Source organism: Rhinatrema bivittatum, chromosome 3 (genome assembly GCF_901001135.1).
Source record: "Rhinatrema bivittatum chromosome 3, aRhiBiv1.1, whole genome shotgun sequence".
Taxonomy (NCBI): Eukaryota; Metazoa; Chordata; class Amphibia; order Gymnophiona; family Rhinatrematidae; genus Rhinatrema; species Rhinatrema bivittatum.
Window position 1 is genome coordinate 220746993 of NC_042617.1, and position 25688 is coordinate 220772680.

General features: G+C 44.9%; 1 protein-coding gene across 1 annotated transcript in view; it reads right to left on the reverse strand.

Moving 5' to 3' along the window:
* The window catches only part of PDCD2 (programmed cell death 2), a 146071-nt gene extending 130682 nt beyond the window's left edge, over nucleotides 1–15389 (reverse strand). Inside the window, exon 1 of the mRNA XM_029594209.1 lies at nucleotides 14992–15389. Coding sequence (XP_029450069.1) covers nucleotides 14992–15283 — 292 coding nt within the window. The 5' untranslated portion in view covers nucleotides 15284–15389. The remainder of the gene's footprint in view (nucleotides 1–14991) is intronic.
* Nucleotides 15390–25688: the final 10299 nt, after the last annotated feature.

A 25688-nucleotide genomic window follows, 5' to 3' on the forward strand; every position in this document is an offset into this window, starting at 1 on the left:
GTGAGTACTGGTGGACAACCGCAGGTTAAACACTGTTGGACTGCGGAAAGGGAAGAGGAATAGAAAGAATGGGGCCCTCTCTCTCTACCCTCCTCCTCCTCTGTCTTGGTGATCCTGATTCTCCATTCCAAGCCCACCATCCCCACCCCATGATTCTTCCAGTGGTAATCACCTACCCCTTGTGTCTTACCCCCAAACCTTTTGTCTTCTCAGGGGATAAAGTAAGGGAGCAACACCATGTGCTCTCCTCACTCATTCTCACCTTCCCTGCAACATATCCCTTCCTATCGCTTTCCCTCCCCTCGTTCACTCTTTCTGCCCCCACCAAATCACTTTACTCACAGGCTCACAATCACCCCTCACTTACTCTTTTTAGCACCCCCCCCCGCCCCGCCCGAGTCCTCTCTCACTTTCCCTTCACTTCCTGATTTTCTCACTAACTCTTGCCTTCCCCCACCTTCACTATGCTTTCTTCCCTTCATTAATCATCCCCCTGCCAAAGATCACCTCACTCATTTTCTTCCCCCTTCCCCCTCTCAAACAGGCCGAAGCAATACCGTGCACCACAGCGCAGCACACAATTGGACACACGTCCATAACCCCTGATGCAAAATGGGGGTTAGCGCATCCAAAACAGCCATCCAATACAGCACTTAGCTAATAGCGCTCATCACATGTAAATTCATGTTGATGAGGCTATTAGCGATTTCTCCCCTGATGCAAAAAAAAAAAAAAAAAGAGAGTGCCTAAAATGCACATTTTTACCCTCAAAAAATTAAAGCCTGCCCCAGAGCAGGTGTTAATTTAAGGAGCCCAAAACGTATACAAAAAAAAAAAAAAAACCCAGAAAAAATTTGCTTTTCTGTACTTCCTCCGACTTAACATCGTGGTGATATTAAGTCGGAGGAACACAAAAAGAAAACTGTCAAAAAAATTTTTTTTTAAATCCAGTGTGCCGGTGGTCAGGCTAAGAAAAGGGACGCTCAATTAACCTGGCTGTGCACAGGTTTAGGAAAACAAAGAGTCCATTTTCCTAACCCACTGACAGCCACCTTTCCTGGGTGCCCGCTGCCAAGGAGGAGCTAGGGGCGCACAATTGCCCCTAGCGATTCCTTTTTACTGTGGCAGTCCATTTGCACATTGCATCAGGCACCCCAGAGAGGTCGATATTGCATCGGCCTGATAGTCTGGTCACCAGCAGCTGAGGTGGAAGGGCCTAGGAAGCCAGCACAGTAAGCAGCAGCTTGACCACAAATATGACACACAGTAGAGCCAGAAGCAGTGGGACAGACCTTGGCCATTATAACTCAAGGCTTCCTCAATTGTGCCAGGAAATTACACAAACGTTAAGGCCTTGTGGTTGCCCCATCTCAGGGTAAGCAGCTCCAGCACATTCTGCTTTGCTTCCTCTGGGGTCCTGGGGGGGCAGAAATGCTATATGCCAACTCAAGCTCTGCTCCAGTTCTGTAGGGGAGCTCTATCCTGGTTTTGTAAGGGTACCAAAACTGATTTACACAAACAGCTCTATTCCACTTCCTTGGGTCCCGGGAAAAAAAAAAAAAAAAAAAAAAAAGTGTTGCAACACCATTCTGGTTTGTTCACTCAAAAAAAGTCCTGGGTAGCAGACACTAAAAGGGGTTGAATTAGCACAGATCCCTGAGGCACTCCACTGCCCACTCCCTTCCAATGAGAAAATTGTCCATTTAATCCTACTCTGTTTCCTGTCTTTTAGCCAGTTTGTAATCCACGAAAGGACATCGCCACCTATACCATGACTTTTTACTTTTCCTAGAAGCCTCTCATGAGGAACTTTATCAAAACGCCTTCTGAAAATCCAAGTACACTACATCTAACTGTTCACTTTTATCCACATTTTTATTAACTCCTTCAAAAAAGTGAAGCAGATTTGTGAGGCAAGACTTGCCTTGGGTAAATTATTCAGGAAGTGTGTGAAGGCATTACTCTTCAAGGAGGTATTTAGATAGTATTGTTAAAGATCTAACTATGTTTATTGTTGGTTTTATAAGTTTTTATAAGAGAAGCAGCAGGACCACGTGGTGAGTGATACTGCTCCCGCCCCCAACCCAGCCGGTCTAGCCCAGCACTGTTTTCAGGCGTTTAAATTACAGACGCTCCCCTGGGCGTCCCTCTTTCTGCCGCGATCCTTTCTCAATCTCTCTCCTCCTCCACTGCAGGGGCTTGTGCGGTCGGCACAGCCCAGTCAGGGCAAGAGCCCTCTCACCCCTCCCTTCTGTGAGCCAGCAGTGAACAGTGAACCGGGAAATTAAGAGAAAAAAAAGGGAGAAGAGGGCTCAGAAACCTGCAAAATAAAGAGAAGCAGCAGGACCAGGTGGTGAGTGATACTGCTCCCACCCCCAACCCAGCCGGTCGAGCCCAGCACTGTTTTCAGGCCCTTAAATTACAGACGCTCCCCGGGGCGTTGCGCACCAGGCGTCGCACGCCTGAAGGAGCGCGACCTAAGGGGCCTGCCCCTTAGTGCGTCCCTTCGGGCAGACTATACTCCTCTTTACAGTCACTTCAACCCATTCCTCCTATGTCACTGCAGGGCCCTCAGGCAGCTACAAACCATCACTTCAGCTCCATGTACCCCTGCAAGCAAACCTTGGCGGCGTTTCACCCCTCTTCTACCACACCCACACGGGGCCAACTCTAATCAGCCAACGCAACACCTTTAACACAATACAACAGTTTTTCAACGGTCTTTCATCAGCAGCCCAGGAAAACTTTCTACCTTCCCATTCTTATCCAACTCTCTAACATCCTCCGCCTGCCACCTCTTTACCCCCTCATTCCAGTCTACCACTCTTGCCAAACCGACCTCCCAGAATGCATCCAGTTTTTACAATCCCGATTCTTCATCACTGCCTACCATTGATAGGAAAATCAACCAGGCAAGCACAACACCGCAACCTAAAATCCCTCACTCCAATGCTGATTACACCGATCACCCAACTTCTAGGCCTCACCCTATTTTCGCTATCATTACTCAACGCACAATCTCTAACCAAGAAATCACTGATTCTCTCCGACGTTAAGCCCGATATATGCGCAATAACTGAAACATGGCTTAAAGACTCAGACACAGCCATAATAAACCAACTACCAACGCTGACATATGACATCTTCTCACTCCCCAGACAGAAAAAAAGGGGAGGCGGAATTCTTTTAGCAACTAAAAAAAACTTAAGATTCTCTCAACACCCAGTCAACTCATACTCCAAACTAGAAATCGGCTTTTTCACTTCAGACCATCTTCAAATTCTACTTGTCTATGCTCCCCCGGGCCTCCTGGAAACAGATGCATCTCCTATGGTGGAAATAATCTCAACTCTCCTCAACTTGGACGCCCCAGCCATTATCCTAGGTGATTTTAACCTGCATGTAGACAATCCCACTCTTACTACCAGCTGTGAAGCCTTTCTCACAGCCCTCTCAGCAATGGGATTCAAACAGATAGTGAACAAACAGACACACAAAGCCGGTCACACTCTGGACCTTATCTTTGTTAACAAAGACATCCATCCTGCATCGCTCCTCAATTGCAAGAAAGTACCTTGGTCAGACCACACTCTTATTTCGACCTCATTCTCACTGAAAGAATCCAGCACCCCCCACATTCCTTCACCCACATTTCTTTACAGAAAATCTTGCTCCTCAGAAGACCTTAAGAACCTCCTGACCGCTCAACTTCCCCTTATAGACCTCACCGACCCGAACACGGCTCTCTGCTCTTGGAACAAAATTACAGAAGATATAGCCAACAAGCTCTGCCCACTATCTACAAAAAGGGCACACTCAAATGCTTCCAAAAGACAACCTTGGTTCACCAATGAACTTAGAAGGCTAAAACAATGCTTAAGGCAGAAAGAGAGCAAATGGCGCAAAGCCCCATGTGCCAGCACACTCTCCGCCTACAAATCTACACTACACCAATACAAGTCCTATACTCTAAAATCAAAAAGGGACTTTTACGCCTCCAAGATCCATAACCTGGTCTTCGACGCCAAAGTACTCTTTGCCTACGTATCTAGCCTTACCCAAATCAACCCCCTGGAAGTTCCTAGCAACCTAGCACAAGCTAAAGCGGAAGAACTAGCTCTATTTTTCCAAAACAAAATTGCCAGCCTTCTAACACAGCTGCCCTCCAATACCACCTCATACTCGACTTCTTTTAATCTCTACTTCAAAAGCACCCGTCTTGTATCTCAGTGGAGGAGATGGGATCGAAAGCTTCAAGTAGCACTAAGGAGAATGAAACCTTCCTCTCATCCTACGGATCACATTCCTACGAAACTCCTCTTGACAATTCCAGACTCCATTTCCAAAATTCTGGCAGACATCATTAATTGTTCTCTCTCCCAAGGACTCTACCCAGAGGACCTTAAATTGGCTTCTCTCAAACCACTCCTAAAAAAACCCAATCTGGATCCTAAAGACCCAAATAACTTCCGCCTGATCGCCAACCTGCCCTTCATAGCAAAACTTATGGAAAAATTAGTGAACACTCAACTTTCAGACTACTTAGAAGATAATAATCTCCTGTTCCCCTCCCAACATGGGTTCCGCAAAGCCATTAGCACAGAATCACTCCTCATTTCCCTGACAGACTACCTCATCATGGGCCTCGACAAAGGACAATCATTTCTACTGATTCTACTGGACCTCTCGGCAGCGTTTGACACTGTCAATCACTCCATCCTCATAAATCAGTTGGCGGCAATAGGAATTACTGGTGCCGCACTTAATTGGTTCAAAACTTCTCTCAACAACAGAGGCTACAAGGTTAAAATCCAAAACAAAGAATCATCACGTTACAATTCAACCGTAGGAGTCTCACAGGGTTCCTCTCTGTCCCCTACGCTCTTTAACATCTATCTCTTACCGCTATGCCAGCTCCTCTCCAGCCTCAATCTAAAACATTTTCTATATGCGGACGATATTCAGATAATAATTCCTGTTAAAGACACATACTTGAAAACACTAGATCACTGGGAAAACTGCCACCAACAAATCAAACTCCTCCTCACTAGTCTAAACTTAGTATTAAATTCCTCCAAAACCGAACTCCTGCTCATCTCTCCCGAGAACAGTAACATCACTTCCACTCACCCTGGCATTCCACAATCCACGCAACTGAGAGACCTTGGAGTTTTAATTGACAATCGGATGAATTTGAAAGCTTCTATCAACAAAACTACCAAAGACTGTTTTCAAAAACTCCAAGTCTTGAAAAGGATAAGACCTCTCTTTCACTTGCAGGACTTTAGAACAATCCTTCAGGAATTAGTTTTCTCAAAGTTAGACTATTGCAATTCTATCCTTCTAGGTCTCCCTTCCTCCTATACCAAACCGCTTCAGATGGTACAAAATGCGGCAGCACGAATATTAACAAACACCAGAAGAAGAGATCACATCTCCCCTATCCTAAAAAGCCTTCATTGGCTGCCAGTGCACTTCAGAATTCTCTACAAATCCATCTCCGTTATCTACAAAATCATTCATCAACATACTTCTATCGACCTGCAAATTCCTCTCCTCTTACACAATTCTTCAAGACCTACCAGAGACGCATATAGAGGTTCACTCCAGGTTCCTCCAACCAAAGCCACTAGACATATTACCTTGAGAGATCGGGCCCTCTCTACCGCCGGTCCCCCTTTATGGAATTCCATCCCCCCAGACCTAAGACAGGAACCCTGCCTCCCAACCTTCAGGAAGAGACTTAAGACTTGGCTCTTCAAACAAGCTTTCCCGAACTCCAGCTAATGTCCTTCAACTTCAAGTTCTATAACACAACCAGCTCATTTAACTGTTCGTTGTAAATATTTAAAATGCTATTAACCTTTTCTTTTTCCTTCCTATCCCAGTTTAAGCATCCCTGTTTTTTGTAACTGCTTTCTTCCGCACTACAGTTCCAGTTTGTTTTTTCTTTATATGCACCACTGTTTTAATATAAACCAGCATGATGTGATTTTATCATGAATGCCGGTATATAAAAACCTTAAATAAATAAAAAATAAAATATGGGTCATATCTTGTCATTTTTATATAATTTGTGGGTGTTTTATGTATAGAAACAAAGAAACATAGACATGACGGCAGAAGAAGACCAACCGGTCCATCCAGTCTGCCCAGCAAGCCTTACACTTATTTTTTCTCATACTTAACTGTTTCTCTTGGCTCTTAGTAACCTTATGTTCTAATTCCCTTTTCACCCCCACTATTAATGTAGAGAGCAGTGATGGAGCTGCTTCCAAGTGAAATATTAAGTTTGATTAGTTGGGTAAGCGGCAGCATAGCTCTCTGCCATGAAGCAGAGGGCAATACTGAAAATGTGTGAAGTATCAGTTTTTCTTTTCCCCTGTCATTGAAGCAGGGAGTCATGCCGGACATGCACCGAAAGTGAAGCATGCCTTGAAAGTCACATTAACTATCATCAAATATTGAAAAGCCTAATAATTGGTAATACCTATAGCCCATGAACCCATCCCTGTTTTTTTCTTTTTTTTTTTTTTAATTGGGAGATGGATGCCCTTCATCCTTCTACTCTGTGAAGGTGGACACCTACCACTGGCCACTGGCATCCCGCTCCGTTAATGCCTCTGTGGCTACTGCCACTCCATGCAGTGTTTTACTACCTGCTCTTTATATGCGTCCTCTAGCACTAATGGATCCCATCCCTGTTTTTTTTTATTATTATTATTTATTTAATTGGGAGATGACAGCCCTCCATCCTTCCGCTCCGTGAAGGTGGACACCTACCACTGGCATCCTGCTCCGTGAATGCCTCTGTGGCTACTGCCGCTCCGTGCAGTATTTTACTACCTGCTCTTTATATGGACACCTACCACTGGCATCCCGCTCCGTGAATGCCTCTGTGGCTACTGCCGCTCCGTGCAGTATTTTACTACCTGCTCTTTATATGCGTCCTCTAGACCTGATGGATCCCATCCCTGTTTTGTTTTTTGTTTTTTTTATTTAATTGGGAGATGATAGCCCTACATCCTTCCGCTCCATGAAGGTGGACACCTACCACTGGCATCCCGCTCCGTGAATGCCTCTGTGGCTACTGCCGCTCCGTGCAGTATTTTACTACCTGCTCTTTATATGCGTCCTCTAAACCTGATGGATCCCATCCCTGTTTTTTTTTTTGTTTTTTTTTATTTAATTGGGAGATGACAGCCCTCCATCCTTCCGCTCCGTGAAGGTGGAACACCTACCACTGGCCACTGGCATCCCGCTCAGTGAATGCCTCTGTGGCTACTGCCGCTCCGTGCAGTGTTTTGCTACCTGCTCTTTTATACATGTCCTCTGGACCTGATGGATCCACAATGTTTATCCCACGCCCCTTTGAAGTGCTTCACAGTTTTGGACTTCACCACTTCCTCCGGAAGGGCATTCCAGGCATCCACCACTCTCTCAGTGAAGAAATTCTTCCTGACATTGGTTCTTAGTCTTCCTCCTTGGAGCCTCAGCTCATGACCTCTGGTTCTGCTGATTTTTTTCTGTTGGAAAAGGTTTGTCGTTGTCTTTGGATCGTTAAAGTTTTTCAAGTATCTGAAAGTTTGAATCATATCACCCCTGCTCCTCCTTTCCTCCAGGGTGTACATATTTAGATTCTTCAATCTCTCCTCGTATGTCAACCGATGAAAACCCTCCACCTTCCTGGTCGCCCTTCTCTGTACCGCTTCCAACTTGTCCTTGTCTCTTTGTAGAAACGGTCTCCAGAATTGAACACAGTACTCCAGGTGAGGCCTCACCAAAGACCTGTACAAGGGGATTATCACTTCCCTTTTCTTACTCGATATTCCTCTCTCTATGCATCCCAGCATTCTTCTGGCTTTTGCTATCGCCTTGTCGCATTGTTTCGCCGACTTCATATCATTAGACACTATCACCCCAAGGTCTCTCTCCTGCTCCGTGCACATCAGCCTTTCCCCCCCCGCCCCCATCGAATACAGTTCATTCGGATTTCCACTCCCCAAATGCATGACTTTGCACTTCTTGGCATTGAATTTCATCTGCCATATCTTCGACCACTCTTCCAGCTTCCTTAAATCCCATCTCATTCTCTCCACTCCTTCCGGCATGTCCACTCTGTTGCAGATCTTAGTGTCGTCCGCAAAAAGACAAACCTTACCTTCTATCCCGTCCGCAATGTCGCTCACAAAGATATTGAACAGGACCGGTCCCAACACTGATCCTTGCGGTACACCACTTAAAACTGCTCTCTCTTCAGAGAAAGTTCCATTTACCATCACGCATTGTCTTCTGTCCGTCAAACAGTTTGCAATCCAGGTCACCACTTCGGCACTCACTCCCAAGCTTTTTGTTTTATTCACCAGTCTCCTGTGTAGAACCGTATCAAAAGCTTTGATACGGTTCCGTGTGGTTATGTAAACGGTTTAATGTGGTTATGTAAACCACACTAAACAAAAATTTGTCTGGAAGGTTGCAGTATACAAGCTTTTTTTTTAAATTAAATAAATATTGAAGTAGAAACTGCAGAATAAGACACACAAAAAGGGGTTTGATTATTGAAATTTGTGAGAAAGAAAGCCAAATGTGCTAATTCAACCCCTTTTTGTGTCTCTTTTGTTCTGCAGTTTCTATTGCTTCTCCCATTGCTGCGTCTGACCGTGTCTGTTTGAGATAATAGTGCAATGTGAAGGTGTGCAGAGAGGACCACATGGCTGCCCTGCAGATATCTAAAATAGGAACAGCTTTCAGGTGAGCTATGGAGGTTGCAGAGGATTGGATCTGAGGTGCTTTTACTCCATCCAGGAGCTTATGCGACAAGTAACAAATTAATACACCTGAATAACCAAGTTGACAATGTATATTTAGAGACTGACAAACCTGATGCAAACGGATTGAAGGAGAAAAGCCAATTGTGAACTACGTTTTGGAAACAGAGTTCTTTGAATATAATACACTAAAGCTCTTTTACAGTCCAATGTATGAAGGTTTTTTCCTCTTTCCGTAGCCATGTGGCTTCAGGAAAAAAAATTGGTAAAGTGATTGTTTGGTTCAGATGAAACGCTGACACTATTTTAGGGGGGGGAAAACCGGGTTGGTTTGTAAGGTAACCTTATCATGGTAGAATTGTAAATACGGAGAGTAGTGAACTAAGGCCTGTAACTCACTGACTTTTGCAGATGTGATAGCCACTAGAAATAATACTTTCCACGTTAGGAATTTCATTGAAGTGGAATGTAGTGGTTCAAATGGCAGGTGCATGAATTTTTCCAAAACTATGTTAATGCCCCAGGGAACTGCCGGTTTTGTAATTGGGGGACAAAATCTTATGGTTCCCTTCATGAAATGAGATACCAATGGATGTGTAGAAATATATTTTCAATGCAATGAAAGGTGATATGTTGCAATAGCAGTGAAGTATACTCTAATGGATGATATTGCTAGCCCAGAAGAACATAACAGATGGAGATATTGGAGAATCCTGTTGTGATGAGCTGTGAAGAGGATCTATTACTGTACTAGTACACCAACTGGAATATCTGTTCCATTTTCTAGCATTATTCCTCTGCATAGACGGCTTCCTAGTGGAAATAAGAATATGTTCAATGTTGGTCAGGACAGTAAGATGACTTAGAGCCTTCCTTTCAATCTCCAAGCCATCAGATGTAGAAAGGAGTGTAGAGGGGTGAAGTGATATGAGGTCCTTTCAGTTCCCTAATTGTATCAGTGTTTGAATTGATAAATGCACGAGATAGGCATACCATGGTTGTCTGGGCCACACTTGTGCAATGAGAATGAGATCTGATTAGTCTGTTATGCATTTCTGGATTACTCGTCCCAGCATGGGTATCTGTGGGTAAGTGTACAACAGGTTCTCAGTCCAGGGAAGTAGAAAGACATCTTGAGCTATTCTGCAAGTGCTGGGATAGATGGAGCAAAACTGAGGTAGTTTGTGATGGCTTCCTTTGCAAAGAGGTCTACGTAGGGTGTTCCCCATTTGCTGATTAGACTGTTCGCCACTTCTTGATTTAATGCCCATTCATGGGGATGGAATATCTTGCTGAGCCTGTCAGCTTCTGCGTTTTGTATTCCCGGAAGATATGTTGCTTGCAACTGGATGGAGTGGTTCAGTGCCCATTCCAGTATTAGCACTGCCTCTTTGCAAAGTGTCTACAAACCAGACTCTCCTTTGTTTATGTAAAATATGGCTACTTGGGTGTCTGTGTAAACTAATCACTCCCTTTCCAGTGAGGATACGTACGAAGGTGTGGACTACATTCCTTATAGCTCTCAGCTCCAGCAGGTTTATTTGCAGGTGTTTTTCCTGCAGTGACGAAATCCCTTGAGTTTTCAGGTGAAGTACATGTGCACCCCATCCGTGAGTGGATGCATCTGTTGTCATAGTGATTTGATGTTCTGGTGATGGAAATGGTGCTCCCATCTGTAGAACTTGGGGGGAGAGCCTCTAATCTATAATCAGAGGTCATAGGAGCGAGTTATAAGAATTTGATGAGACATTTGTTGCTTGTGTTGAGACCACTGAGCTTTTAGTCCCCACTGTAGTCAACACATATGAAGACTGGGGTGTGTTACCACAAATAGGGATGCCGCCATATGACCCAACCTTGTGAGAATTTGGCGAGCTGAGGTACTCAATTGACTCTTTAGTGTAGAGGACAGTTCACGAAAGGTTTGGATTCACTGCATTGGAAAGAAGGCTCTGCAGAGCTTGGTGTTTTAGTGCTCCAATGAATTGAAGGACTTGGGTGGGAACCTGGTGCAACTTTTCGTAGTTGATTATGAATCCCAACTTGTCCAAGCAGAGTATGGCTTGCTGCAGGTGTGAAAGGATTTTTGGTTTTGAGGAGACTAGGAGCCAGTGGTCCAGATAGGGAAAGTTTTTGTTGCCCTCTCTGCGAAGATGGGCCATAGCCACCACTAAGCATTTTGTGAACACTCTGGGAACTGAGGATAGGCCAAATGGAAGTACCTTGTATTGATAATACGTCTTGTTCACTTGGAAGCATTAAGAACAAAACAAAACGCTATACTGGGTCAGACCAAGGGTCCATCAAGCCCAGCATCCTGTTTCCAACAGTGGCCAATCCAGGCCATAAGAACCTGGCAAGTACCCAAAAACTAAGTCTATTCCATGTTACCATTGCTAATGGCAGTGGCTATTCTCTAAGTGAACTTAATAGCAGGTAATGGACTTCTCCTCCAAGAACTTATCCAATCCTTTTTTAAACACAGCTATACTAACTGCACTAACCACATCCTCTGGCAACAAATTCCAGAGTTTAATTGTGCATGGAGTAAAAAAGAACTTTCTCCGATTAGTTTTAAATGTGCCCCATGCTAACTTCATGGAGTGCCCCCTAGTCTTTCTACTATCCGAAAGAGTAAATAACCGATTCACATCTACCCGTTCTAGACCTCTCATAATTTTAAACATCTCTATCATATCCCCTCTCAGCCGTCTCTTCTCCAAGCTGAAAAGTCCTAACCTCTTTAGTCTTTCCTCATAGGGGAGTTATTCCATTCCCCTTATCATTTTGGTAGCCCTTCTCTGTACCTTCTCCATCGCAATATTATCTTTTTTGAGATGTGGCAACCAGAATTGTACACAGTATTCAAGGTGTGGTCTCACCATGGAGCGATACAGAGGCATTATGACATTTTCCATTTTATTCACCATTCCCTTTCTAATAATTCCCAACATTCTGTTTGCTTTTTTGACTGCCGCAGCACACTGAACCAACGATTTCAATGTGTTATCCACTATGACACCTAGATCTCTTTCTTGGGTTGTAGCACCTAATATGGAACCCAACATTGTGTAATTATAGCATGGGTTATTTTTCCCTATATGCATCACCTTGCACTTATCCACATTAAATTTCATCTGCCATTTGGATGCCCAATTTTCCAGTCTCACAAGGTCTTCCTGCAATGTATCACAATCTGCGCACAGTTTGTTGCACAGGTGTCCACTATGGCACCACTTAACGTGAACTCACAGATTAACGCCAAACTAACAATCCCGTAGATTAAGCACGCGAAATGCCATTGTGGCCTATCACACGGCGCGCAGCAAAAAAGCTTCGGAGCGTGGCCTAGCCTAAAGGAGGCTGCTTCAACCCTCCAGGCTGCCCACGGCCCTCAACCTCTCATGGAGCAGGACAAACATCGGAACGGCGCACCAAGCATGGAGAATGGGTGAAGGAATAAGCCCTACACAACAAATGCCTCTAAGTCTCTCTATATAACTATTTTTTTTTTACTTTAATTTTTTTTTTTTTTTTTTTTTGTGAAAAAGAAAACTATCAAAGCTCAGCCTTACCTGGCTGAGTACAGAGATGGTTTCCGGCTGCGGAGTGCTTCCTGCACCCGCTGCCTTTCAGCTGCTAAGTCCATGCCGGCTGAAAACCAGCTACTAGCCCAAGGCACTCACCTGAGGGACCACAGAAATCACCTCAAGAATTCTCCTGTGGGAGGGACCATTTGGTATCATTTGGTATCAACCAACCAACCTCAAACCCTCTCTCACTAATTCCTGCTGAATATTTATCATACTATTACCATTCACAACTGTGTCATATTTATTCATTTGATTACCTATGTACCGTTTCATAGTCTTATTTTTTCACTTGCTATTCTAATGTATCAATAGGCTGAAATGTAAATATTGTGCTGTTCAATTTCTCCCCTTCCATCCCAAGTTTATTTTCCTTGTTTTTTGTAACTTTCCCTCTCCCTTTTCTGATTCACTGTATTTAAAGTTCAAGGTTCTTATTGAAAATATTGTTTTTTACGTTACGTTATGCTTTACACTCCTTGTTATTTGTAAACCGGGTTGATGTGATGCCTATCATGAAACTTGGTATAACAAAAACAATAAATAAATAAATAAATAAATAAAATCATGCAGGAGAGCGGGGCAAGTTTATTTTCCTTAATTATCCTGTCTCTAAATGAAGCAATCCCCAGTAGGGAGATGCATGTCCACCATCTGCTGGAGAATACTAGCAGGCTGATGTCACCGCAGAGGTATATATACCGGTTTTTTTGCTCCATAAGACGCACCTAGGATTCAGAGGGGGAAAATAAAACAAAAAAATTAAAAAATGGTGTGCTAAACAGACTCTGTTTCCAGGTGTCTGTGATCTTATGGAGCAAATTAGGAGAGTGCATAAAATTTTTTTTTTTGTCCCCATTTCGTTTTTGGGTCTGGGGAGGCCCATTTCGGTCCACTCCCAAGATCAGAAAACTTTTATTGTTCTCTTTCTGTGGAAACCCCCCCCCCCCCCCATCCAATCCCTTTAAATTTAATTAACTACAACCCCCCACCCTCCTGACTCCCTTCAAGACCTGCCAAAAGTCCCTGGTGGTCCAGTGGGGGTCCGGGAGCGATCTCCTGCACTTGGGCCGTTGGCTGCCAGTAATCAAAATGGCGCCAACAGCCCTTTGCCCTTACTATGGCACAGGGGCTACCGGTGCCATTGGTCGGCGGCCCTTTGCTCTTACTATGTCACAGGAGCTACCGGTGCGATTGGTCGGCCCCCGTGACATAGTAAGAACAAAGGGCCGCCGACTAATGGCACCAGAAGCCCCTATGACATAGTAAGGGCAAAGGACCGCCGACCAATGGCACCAGGATCCCCTCCGGCGGAGCACACTTTTAGCCCGCTTTTGGCCGCGCATTTTCAACACGCTAGCTTAACCCCTTATACAGTAAGGGGTCAAAAATGAGCAGCCAACCCCCCCAAACTAATAGCGCCCGCAACATGCAAATGCATATTGATGGCCCTATTAATTAGTCCCGCGCGATACAGAAAGCAAATTGTGCAGCGAAGCCGCACATTTTACTTTCAGAAATTAACGCCTGCCCAAAGGCTGGCGTTAATTTCTTCCGGTACTGGGAAAGTGTACAGAAAAGCAGAAAAAATGCTTTTCTGTACACCCTCCAACTTAATATCATAGCGATATTAAGTCTGAGGCCCCAAAATTTAAAAAAAAATAAAAAATAAAAAAAACCCCACATTTAAATCGGCCCGCGAGTCGGAAGACGGATGCTTAATTATGCCGGCGTCCGTTTTCCAAACCTGTAGCTGTCAGCGGGTTTGAAAACCGACGCCGGTAAAATTGAGCATCAGCTGTCAAACAGGAGGCACTATTTTTTATTTTATTTATTTAAAAAGTTTTTATATACCGCACACTTGGGCAATTACATGTCCGTCTAGGCGGTTTACAAACATACATAATAAAACAAACTTGACATTCTTAACAGGTTATCAAATCAAGAGGTCCCTAGCGCCTCCTTTTAACACGGGCCCTCATTTGAATACACGATTGCCTGCTCTCCTGCGAAGTTTTCTGTATCGGCCAGTTTGACTGCCAGATGTAGCTATAAGATCTCCTGCATTGTACCACTTCCAATACTCAGCGTGAATCAGATCCAGTGCATGTCTTCCCCATCTCACTCATCCTGGTGATAATACAAAGGCTAGAAGGCCTATAAGAAGGATACTCAAGAAGGGGAAAACGAGGAGGTGCTGTGTGTGACCTCATTCTTTGCTTGCTGCCTATTAATTACCATACTCAAAAGCTCACTCTATAGCTAAGAAGAAGAGGCATACATGATTATACAAGTTCTCAGAAAGGCTGGTGTTTTTTGATGCTGCAAGGCACTGAGAGTAGTGCCCAGATGCTGGCCTGAATGTAAGCATTAGATAGTGATGACTTTTGATGCCACACCTGATCAGGTCTGAAGGCACAGTTGGGAAACACTGCTCTAAACCTACCAGAGATAGAACAAAATAGCTACAAATCATCCCCTCTCTCATTCTTGAATCCAGTTATATGACCGAAGTCAAAACGTTTCACTTTATATAAGAAAAAGTTGTCAAACTCTTAGAAATATAAATGTTATTTTAAGAGAGAGAAAAAATAATACACAGTGTAAACCTCTACTACCAAGTGCCAGCTCACCTCGGAAGCAGCGGCTGTCCCCAGGGGAGTAGCAGGTGGCTTCGCGACAGCAGAAAACTAAAATAGATCGGTGAAAACACTCGGGCCGCCCACTCACCGGCGCGTACACCTGCAGAAGGAAGGCACAGGGCTGGCAGCAGTGCCTGCAGCTCAGCTCCTTCGGCCCTGGCAGCCCGGCCTCACCCAACCAAGCAGGCTGCCCGCCCACTTTGCTAGGAAAATATGGACTTCGAAGCCGCCAAGCGGCCGCTTCCTCCAGAAAACCCAGCTCCACAGTACCGCCGATAGCCATGGCTAAACGAGACGCCTCCAAAAAGTTTCAATCAAACACACAGGACAGCTGCAACACCTTCACGGATAACTTTGCTAAAATAGGCGCCATCAGCACGCTAGCTAGAACGTACGTCACGTCATAAACGGGCGACTTCCTCGATGCACGCGGTTGGTTATCCAGTCATGACTGGCAAGCAGAAGGACCAGAGGACCTGCGGGACGCGAGACTTGTCCGCTGCTCCCGTACAAACTGTTTAAAATTGGACTTGGCTGTATTTCTCAATTTCTCTTCGAAGTAGGCAGCGCAATGTGCAGCTTCTTATGATCATCGGTACAGGATCAAGAACGGAAAGTGATGTGTTAACAGGGCCGGTGCTAGCTTTTTTGCTGCCTGTGCGAAAAATGACTGTACTGCTCGCCCCCCCCGCTGCATTCAATGTCTGTCCGGGGCCCACTGAATAAAGCCCAGCTCCGTCCTGCAATCTATAATTTTAAAACTGACAAACGCACCCACCCCAGAGCTCATGGATAGGGAAAAGTATTAGGTAAACCTTACAGCCCTGCACAACATCACACACACGCTCCCACATAGGATTGCTAACTTTTCCACAGACCAAACTGGACACTCAAAGACTGAGGAGTTGGCAAACCCTCATTTGAATAAAATCAAATATAAATCATAAGAATAAAATCATACTAATAAAAAACCTATTTCAACATAACTGATAAATTCATAAATTAAAAATTTTTTAAACAATTTTCAAAATACATATCAATTAACACCCAATTAAAACTAATTATTAAGAATTCCCCACTCCCCATCCCTGTGAATTCTAGATTCTAGACTATGTAATTATTGTGGATGGACAGTGGCATGGACTTATCTCTCTTTCTCTCATACATACTCACGCACTCTCACTCTCTCTCTAAAACAGGGGTATCCACATTCCACACTCAATCATCAAGGGCCTCAATCCAGTCAGGTTTTTAAGATTGCCACAATGAATAGGCATGAAATCTGCATGTACTGCTGAAAGAAGCAAATAAATCCTTGGAAGGAAGGAGAGTGAACAACTTGCAAATATGGGTATCTTAGAGAAGTAGGCACACCCCCACAGGCTCAAGCAGTACATTTTATACACTTTTTCTTGCTTATGCAAGCCCCCTTCTACCCTTCCTTCCCCTGATGTATGAACAAGATATTGTTCTACATGCAGTTTCTAAGTTGCGGTTTTCTTGCTGCTTCTACTGATAAGCAAATGTTCTTGCTAAAACCAGGTGTGGAGAGGGGTGTGTGGAGGGGTAAAGTCTTATTTCTGCTTGCCACCTGCCAAGGGCCAAAGAAGCAAGATTTCCTTCTCCTTGACTATCTGTTGATCACATGCTCCCTCCCCTGTCTATACTACATGTGCTAGCCTAAGCAGATTCGGGCCGATACAGAAAGCTTCACGGGAGAGCGAGCGAGCGATTCAGTAAATAAATGTATGTAAATTAGGGCCCGCAGTAAAAGGAGGCGCTAGGGACACTGGCACGTCCCTAGCGCCTCCTTTTTGACAGAAGCGGCAGCTGTCAGCGGGTTTGACAGCCGACGCTCAATTTTACCGGCGTTGGTTCTCGAGCCTGCTGACAGCCACGGGTTCGGAAAACGGACGCCGGCAAAATTGAGTGTCCATCTTCCGGGCCATGGGCAGATTTTTAAATTTTTTTTTTTAATTTTTGGGGCCTCCAGCTTAATATCGCTCAATCAGTAAATAATGATATTAAGTCGGAGGGTGTACAGAAAAGCAGTTTTTTTCTGCTTTTCTGTACACTTTCCCTGTGCCTTTGGGCAGGCGTTAATTTCTGAAAGTAAATGTGCGGCTTCGCTGCACATTTTACTTTCTATATCGTGCGGGAATAACTAATAGGCCCATCAACATGCATTTGCATGTTGCGGGCGCTATTAGTTTCGGGGGGGTTGGCCGTGCGTTTTCGACTGTATAAGGGGTAAAAATAGCGCGTCGAAAATGCGCAGCCAAACCAGGGCTAAAGGTGCGCTCAGCAAGAGCACACTTTACTGCATCGGCCCGATTGTGGTTTCTACTTTGTTCTCATGCCTTACTGTTGCCAAGGAGAAAGCGGGGGGGGGGGGGGGGGGGGGGGTTGCTGGGTTTCTGCTTGAATGCAGCTAAGCTAGTTTCTAGCAATTTGCAGTTTCTTTTGTTAACTCTATTTTATAAGAAGAAAAGAAAAAGAAAGGGGATGCAGCTCTATCCCTGTCTTAACTACTGAGACTGCTGCCACTGTATGCAATAGACCTCATGCCTATTCATTATGGAAATCCTAAAAACCTCACTGGATTGCAGTTGTTGAGGATAAAGTTTGGAGACCTCAGCTCTAACACACATTCGTTCTCATGCACAAGATAAATTAAGGAATGGAAATGCTCATATACATACTTACTGAAACACACACATACATGCAGTCTGACATGCTGGGGAGGAATGACTTGCTCCTGATGGGGAGGGTATGGGATAGGTTGCATTCCGAGAGGGGGTTGGAATTGAGAGAGAGAGATGTAAGTTGCAGCCTGGAAAAAGAGGGAGTTGGGAGGAGGGGCATCAGTTACTCAAGGGGTGTGTGTGTCTGTGTTGCTTGAGATGGGGAATTTTTTTGGAATAACTGGGATGTTGTAGTACTCCCCCTTGACAAAATGAGGGGGCAAGGTAAATGCTGCTAGTAGGGAGGTGTATGTCAGAGAGGAGACCAGAGGGATGCCAGGAAGCAAGTAGTAGAAAGAGGAGCCAGGGCAGACAACCAACCCGGATGCACCGTGCCAGGCCTGGGCAAAAGTAAGGGGGGGGGGGGTGTGGTAGGAAAAAAGAGCTGAAAGAGAGGGATGGGCAGGGGAAATGGCTGGTGGAAGGTAAGAAGGGGGCTGAGGGAAAAGAACAGGGAGGGGGGTTGAGAGCAAGAGGGAGTGGAGATAGGAGACAGAAAAGAGAATGGGAAGAGGAGGAGGAGGCTGGTGGGAGGGAGAAAAGCCCCCCCCCCAACAGCTTCTTCCTCCTTTAGCAAAATCCTCTTCTCCCTTCAGCCCATCCCCACCCCCATTGCACTTGCTGTCGTCCCCATTTAGTCCCCCCATTCTGTCTTCTGCCTCTTCCCCCTCTTCTCTTCAGCTTCCTTTCCCCTATTTTATCTTCGCCTCACTCCTCCGTCCTCTTGCTCTCTCTAATACCCAACCCCACCCTACTTACTTACTTACTTACTTATTTATTTATTTATTTATTTATTTATTTAACTTTTTTATATACCAACATTCAAGACGGTGGTCCCATCATGCTGGTTCACAAGAAACAGGGGTGCAATTATAATAAACTTTACCATTTAAACAATAGTGCAGAAAAGCAGTTACATATAACAAGGAAAACAATAACTTGGAATGAGAAGGGAAATGAAGATCAGATAGTTATATATATGTATAAATAACATTGTAAGAGGTGGCTATTAACGCTAATACTAGTGGAGCGTGTTGAATGAAGGGAGTTAGATGGAGTTGGAGTTAGGAAAGGCCTGCGTGAACAGCCACGTTTTGAGTCTTTTCTTGAATGTTGAGATGTTGGGTTCCATTCTAAGATCCGGGGGAATGGAGTTCCATAATGTTGGACCGGCTGTGGAGAATGCCCGATCTCTAAGCGTGATGTGTCTGGTAGTCTTGGCTGGAGGTACTTGAAGTGATCCTTTGTAAGCATCTCTTGTCGGTCTTGTGGAATGGTGTAATCGGAGGGGGATATGGAGATCGATTGGGGCTAATTGATGGATGTTTTTGAAAATGGTGAGAATGGCCTTGTAGATTATTCTGAAGTGGATGGGCAGCCAATGGAGGTCCATCAAGATAGGTGTTATGTGTTCTCTTCTCCTAGTGTTGGTGAGTATACGGGCGGAGGCGTTTTGGACCATTTGTAATGGTTTGGTGTGTGATGAAGGGAGACCAAGCATGATGGTGTTACAATAGTCCAGCTTTGCGAAAATGATTGATTGTAGAATCGTTCTGAAGTCATGTGTGTGGAAGAGAGGTCGTATTCTTTTCAGCACTTGGAGCTTATAAAAGCAGTCTCTGGTGGTTTTGTTGATGTTAGCTTTCAGGTTTAGGTGATTGTCAATTTGAACTCCTAGATCTCTCACTTGTGTAGTGTTTGGTACGGTAGGATGGGTGTATGTGATGGAGCTGTTTTCTGGTGTGATGAGTAGAAGTTCCGTTTTTGATGAATTTAGTATCAGGTTGAGACTTGTAAGAAGTTGTTTGATATTTTGGAGGCAGGATTCCCAGTGCAACAGTGTTTTTGCGAGCGACTCTTCGATGGGGATCAGGACCTGAATATCGTCAGCGTAGAGAAAATGTTTGAGATTGAGGTCAGTGAGAAGTTTACATAAGGGTAACAGATAAATGTTAAACAAGGTAGGAGACAGGGATGAGCCCTGAGGGACTCCTACTGATGCGGGGTGTAGAGAGGATTCTTTATTATGAATCTTAACCTTATAACCTCTGTTGCTGAGGAAGGTTCTGAACCATGATAGGGCAGTGCCTGAGATACCTATGGCTGATAATTGGTTGATGAGAAGGGAGTGATTGACCGTATCAAATGCAGACGAGAGGTCGAGTAGTATCAGAAGGAAGGCTTGTCCTTTGTCTAAGCCTAGGATGATGTGGTCAGTCATAGAGATGAGGAGGGCTTCCGTGCTTAAGGTTTTACGGAATCCGTATTGTGATGGAAATAGAAGGTTGTTGTCTTCAATGTGGTTTGAGAGTCGTGAGTTTACCAATTTTTCCATTATCTTGGCTATGAATGGGAGGTTAGCTATCGGTCTAAAATTGTTAGGATCGTTTGGGTCGAGATTTGGTTTTTTGAGAAGGGGTTTGAGTGAGGCAAGTTTGAGGTTGTCCGGGTAGAATCCTTGTGTGAGGGAGCAATTTATGATGTCTGCCAGGGTTTTGGAGATGGATTCTGGAATTGCTAGTAGTAGTTTGGCTGGGATGTGATCCGAGGGATGAGAAGATGGTTTCATTTTCCTTAGAATTCCTTGGATCTCAGCGGATGAAGTTGTGTCAAGTTCTTCTAACCGAGTGTAGTTGATTGAGGGTTGAGGAGTGGTTAGTGGAACAGTGGGGTTCGTGGGGAGCTGCGATAGGAGAGTATTGATTTTGTTGTTGAAGAATAGAGCTAATTCTTCTGCTTTTGATTGAGCTTGGTCATGTGTAATCTCTGGTTGGTTTACTTGTGTGAGGTTGGCTACATAGCTGAAGAGGGCTTTGGCATCGAAAACAAGGTCGTGTATCTTCGAGGCGTAGTAGTCCCTCTTGGATCTTAGGGTGCTTGATTTGTATTGATGCAGAGATGATTTGTAGATTGAAAGGGTGTTGGTTCCTGGGTTTTTGCGCCATTTAGCCTCATTTTGTCTTAGTTGGAGTTTGAGCTTTCTTAATTCTGCTGAGAACCATGGCTGTCTTTTGGAGGAATTCTGGTGAGGTTTTTTTGTAATAAGAGGGCATAGCTTGTTGGCTATAGTTTCGGTGATTGTGTTCCATGATTGAAGTGCTGCGTTCGGATCTGTAAGGTCCAGTTGGTGGAGTAGTGGAGATAGGTGATTATTAAGGTCTTCTGGGGAGCAAGTTTTCCTATATTTGAAGGAGGGCAAAGGAATGCAAGCTGGGTTGGTATCTTTTATAGAGAATGAAGTAGTTATGAGGTAGTGATCTGACCACGGGACCTTTGTGCAATTAGGTATAGATACGGGCTTGATTGCAGTGTTAACGAAGATCAGGTCTAACGTGTGGCCGGCTTTGTGGGTAGGATTATTAATTAATTGAGTGAAGCCTAGCGCTGTGAGAGCTGTGAGTAGAGTTTCACAGTTAGGTGAGGGGATAGGGTTATCAACGTGCATGTTGAAATCCCCTAGAATGATGGCTGGCGAGTCAAAGTTGATGAGGGCAGAGGTTAATTCAACCAGTGGTGAGGCATCTGATTCCAAGAGTCCTGGGGGGGCATATACGAGAAGGATTTGTAGCTTGTCTGAGGTGAAGAAGCCGAATTCAAGTTTTGAGTTGGAATTGGATTGCTGTAGCGAGAATCTGAGGTCCTTTTTAGTTGCTAAGAGAATGCCTCCTCCCTTTTTTTTATGACGAGGTAGCGAGAAGAAGTCGTACGCCTCTGTAGGTAGTTGATTAATTATTGCTGTGTCTGATGGTTTTAACCATGTTTCGGTGATTGCACATATCTCCGGTTTCACATCGATGAGGTAGTCATTCAATATTACAGACTTTTTCGTAAGGGATTGAGCATTGAAGAGACTTAAAGAGAAAAGGGTGAGGCCTAGAAGTTGTGTGGAAGGAGTGATTAAAATTGAAGAGAGGGATTTAAGGTTGTGTTGTTGGGCATGTCGGAAAGAAATTCTTTTAGGTGGAGTATTATGTTGGAGAATTGGAATTGTGAAAAATGGGGCCATTTGTGGGGTCTACGTTGTATGAATGTTTGTGGCTTGCTGGAGGGGCTGGATGAATGCTGGACGCTTGCTGGAGAGGCTGGATGAATGCTGGACGCTTGCTGGAGGGGCTGGATGAGTGCTGGACGCTTGCTGGAGAGGCTGGATGAATGCTGGACGCTTGCTGGAGGGGCTGGATGAATGCTGGACGCTTGCTGGAGGGGCTGGATGAGTGCTGGACGCTTGCTGGAGAGGCTGGATGAATGCTGGACTCGCTGGAGGGGCTGGATGAATGCTGGACGCTTGTTGGAGAGCTTGCTGGAGAGGCGGACTTTTATTCCATACGGCTGAAACGGTTAATTCTGTATCTTTGCTGGCTGTTGCCTTTGTTGAAGATTTCGGTTATTCCGCGGGTATGGCTCGGGGCCTCCTTGGGGCTCTACGAAGGGGCGAGACAAAGGGGCAGGCCCCTTTGTCGCGCTCCTTCGGCGCGTGACGCTCGGCGCGTGGCGCCTAGCAGGGTATGATTTAAAGCCCTGCCGGGCTCTCTCTGGTTGGCTTCCTTCTGTTTCAGGGCGGGCCTAGGCGCGTTTTTTGTTTCTTTTTCAGGTTTTCCTTCGCCGGAAACGGCCTCGGCGATCGCGGCTGGCGTCGGGGTCCCCCGGGTGGGGAGGCCGAACACTGACCTGACCTTCCCCCGGTGGGGCTCCGGCGCCAGTCGCGCAGGTCTTCGGTCGCCGCGTGGAGGAGAGAGAAGAGAGAGAAGGCGCCTAGCAGGGTAGGATTTAAAGCCCTGCCGGGCTCTCTCTGGTTGGCTGCCTTCTGTTTCAGGGCGGGCCTAGGCGCGTTTTTTGTTTCTTTTTCAGGTTTTCCTTCGCCGGAAACGGCCTCGGCGATCGCGGCTGGCGTCGGGGTCCCCCGGGTGGGGAGGCCGAACACTGACCTGACCTTCCCCCGGTGGGGCTCCGGCGCCGGTCGCGCAGGTCTTCGGTCGCCGCGTGGAGGAGAGAGAAGAGAGAGAAGGCGCCTAGCTGTTGCTCCCCAGACGCCTGCTTTGCTCCCCAGACGCCAGCTCTCCTAGTCCTCCCATCCATCCATCCACTATTTTCCATAACTGTGGTCCCTGTCCTGGTGGTTGTAAATCCCACTTGGATTGAAGACAGTGGTGCTGAGCTGGACAGTAGGCAGCAAGTCCTGACCTGACCTCCACATGACCTGGTGGTCCAGGTTTGCGGGTCTGGATGATGGCAGCAGGTCTGAGTCCCACACACAGCAGCAGCAAAACTAAGGCAGCAATTCCCATGGTGCATAGTGTACATATAGAGAATCAGCCATAGCAAGAATCAGAGAAGACTAAGACTTACCAACAGCAGCTGTTTTTTTGGTTTTTTTACTTTCTTGCAGGGGAAATTACAAAGCTCACCTTGTCAATCATTCGTTCGCAGCAGCTCTCTAATTGGTGGGCCAGGTAGGGCCTTGGACTCTGTGGACCATTCCTTTCCAACGCACATGCCCTATAGCCTGTGAGCCTGAGCATGTACAGAAGCTTCTTTTGTTTCCTGCGTGTGTCCAGCCAGCAGATTGGTGCAGGAGCCAGAAGCAAAAGGTCCCCAGCCTGGCTACCATTTTCTAACTCTTCTGTCTGCCTCGCTGGCAGTGTAACCAGACACTGTACAACTGAAGGGAAAACTGGGTAGTTGGTCACCTTGCTCCCACACCCTATATAGACACAAATTATGCATTTATAACAAATTTATGAAAAAATAACAAAAGAACAGTCTTCTGAGGCAATAGTAACACTTACAATATGCTTATTATATTTACATGCACTCCTGTAATGTGAACCAGAAAACTTTACAAAAAGACACTTGGAACTCCTATGGAATTAGACTTTTTGTAATGTGTGTAACACTTAGCGGGGTGTTTTAAGTCCCAAGGGCCCACAATCTTATTTATATCTTCTGGGGTTGCTCTAATTAACCACTCCCAAGCTGACTCTTAATCCCTGGGGGGTACTCTTTTTATGGGGGAAGCTCTTGCTTATGGCCCAGACGATGAAAAGAGGTCGCCAGCATGTGTGCTGTACCTAGGGTTGACAACTACCCGGTTTTGGACCGGACAGCCAGGTTTTCAGATGTGCTGTACAGTGTCCGGGTATAAGCACTGACCAGACACTGAAAATCCGGTTTTTACAAGAGTATACTCTTTCCCACAGCTTCCTGGTTATAAGGAAAGACAGAGCCAAAAGCTGAGCTGTGTTCTTGCCTGCTTGCCTCCTTTCCTGTGTTGTGATTGGATGGGATGGGGAGAGGAGGCGGGGTACAGCACAGCCCTCAGTTCTTGCTATTTTTATCAGTAAAGCACCAGGGCGCGCTTGTCATAAGAACATAAGAAATTGCCATGCTGGGTCAGACCAAGGGTCCATCAAACCCAGCATCCTGTTTCCAACAGAGGCCAAAACCAGGCCACAAGAACCTGGCAATTACCCAAACACTAAGAAGACCCCATGCTACTGATGGAATTAATAGCAGTGGCTATTCCCTAAGTATAATTGATTAATAGCCATTAATGGACTTCTCCTCCAAGAACTTATCCAAACCTTTTTTGAACCCAGCTACACTGCACTAACCACATCCTCTGGCAACAAATTCCAGAGCTTTATTGTGCGTTGAGTGAAAAAGAATTTTCTCCGATTAGTCTTAAATGTGCTACTTGTTAACTTCATGGAATGCCCCCCTAGTCCTTCTATTATTCGAAAGTGAAAATAACCGAGTCACATCTACTCATTCAAGACCTCTCATGATCTTAAAGACCTCTATCATATCCCCCCTCAGCTGTCTCTTCTCCGAGCTGAACAGCCCTAATCTCTTCAGCCTTTCCTCATAGGGAAGCTGTTCCATCCCCTTTATCATTTTGGTTTATTTATTTTATTTAAAAATGTTTATATACCGCTTTTACAATTCAAAGAATTAATCAAAACGGTTTACAACCAAACATACACAATAAATAAACTAGACAAAATAAAACAAATAAAAAGCTAACATAGCGCAGTATACATTCATGTCCAGCAATTTTCAAATAAATTAACAACAAGAAAAAATATTATGTCATGTTGGTTGCCCTTCTCTGTACCTTCTCCATCGCAACTATATCTTTTTTGAGATGCGGCGACCAGAATTATACACAGTATTCAAGGTGTGGTCTCACCATGGAGCGATATAGAGGCATTATGACATTTTCCGTTCTATTAACCATTCCCTTCCTAATAATTCCTAACATTCTATCTGCTTTTTTAACTGCTGCAGCACACTGAGCTGACGATTTTAAAGTATTATCCACTATGATGCCTAGATCTTTTTCCTGGGTGGTAGCTCCTAATATGGAACCTAACATCGTGTAACTACAGCAATGGTTATTTTTCCCTATATGCAACACCTTACACTTGTCCACATTAAATTTCATCTGCCATTTGGATGCCCAATCTTCAAGTCTTTCAAGGTCCTCCTGCAATGTATCACAGTCTGCTTGTGATTTAACTACTCTGAATAATTTTGTATCATCTGCAAATTTGATAACCTCACTCGTCGTATTCCTTTCCAGATCATTTATATATATATATTGAAAAGCACCGGTCCAAGTACAGATCCCTGAGGCACTCCACTGTTTACCCTTTTCCACTGAGAAAATTGACCATTTAATCCTACTCTCTGTTTCCTGTCTTTTAACCAGCTTGTAATCCACGAAAGGACATCGCCTCCTATCCCATGACTTTTTAATTTTCGTAGAAGCCTCTCATGAGGGACTTTGTCAAACGCCTTCTGAAAATCCAAATACACTACATCTACCGGTTCACCTTTAGCCACATGTTTATTAACCCCTTCAAAAAAATGAAGCAGATTTGTTAGGCAAGACTTCCCTTGGGTAAATCCATGTTGACTATGTTCCATTAAATCATGTCTTTC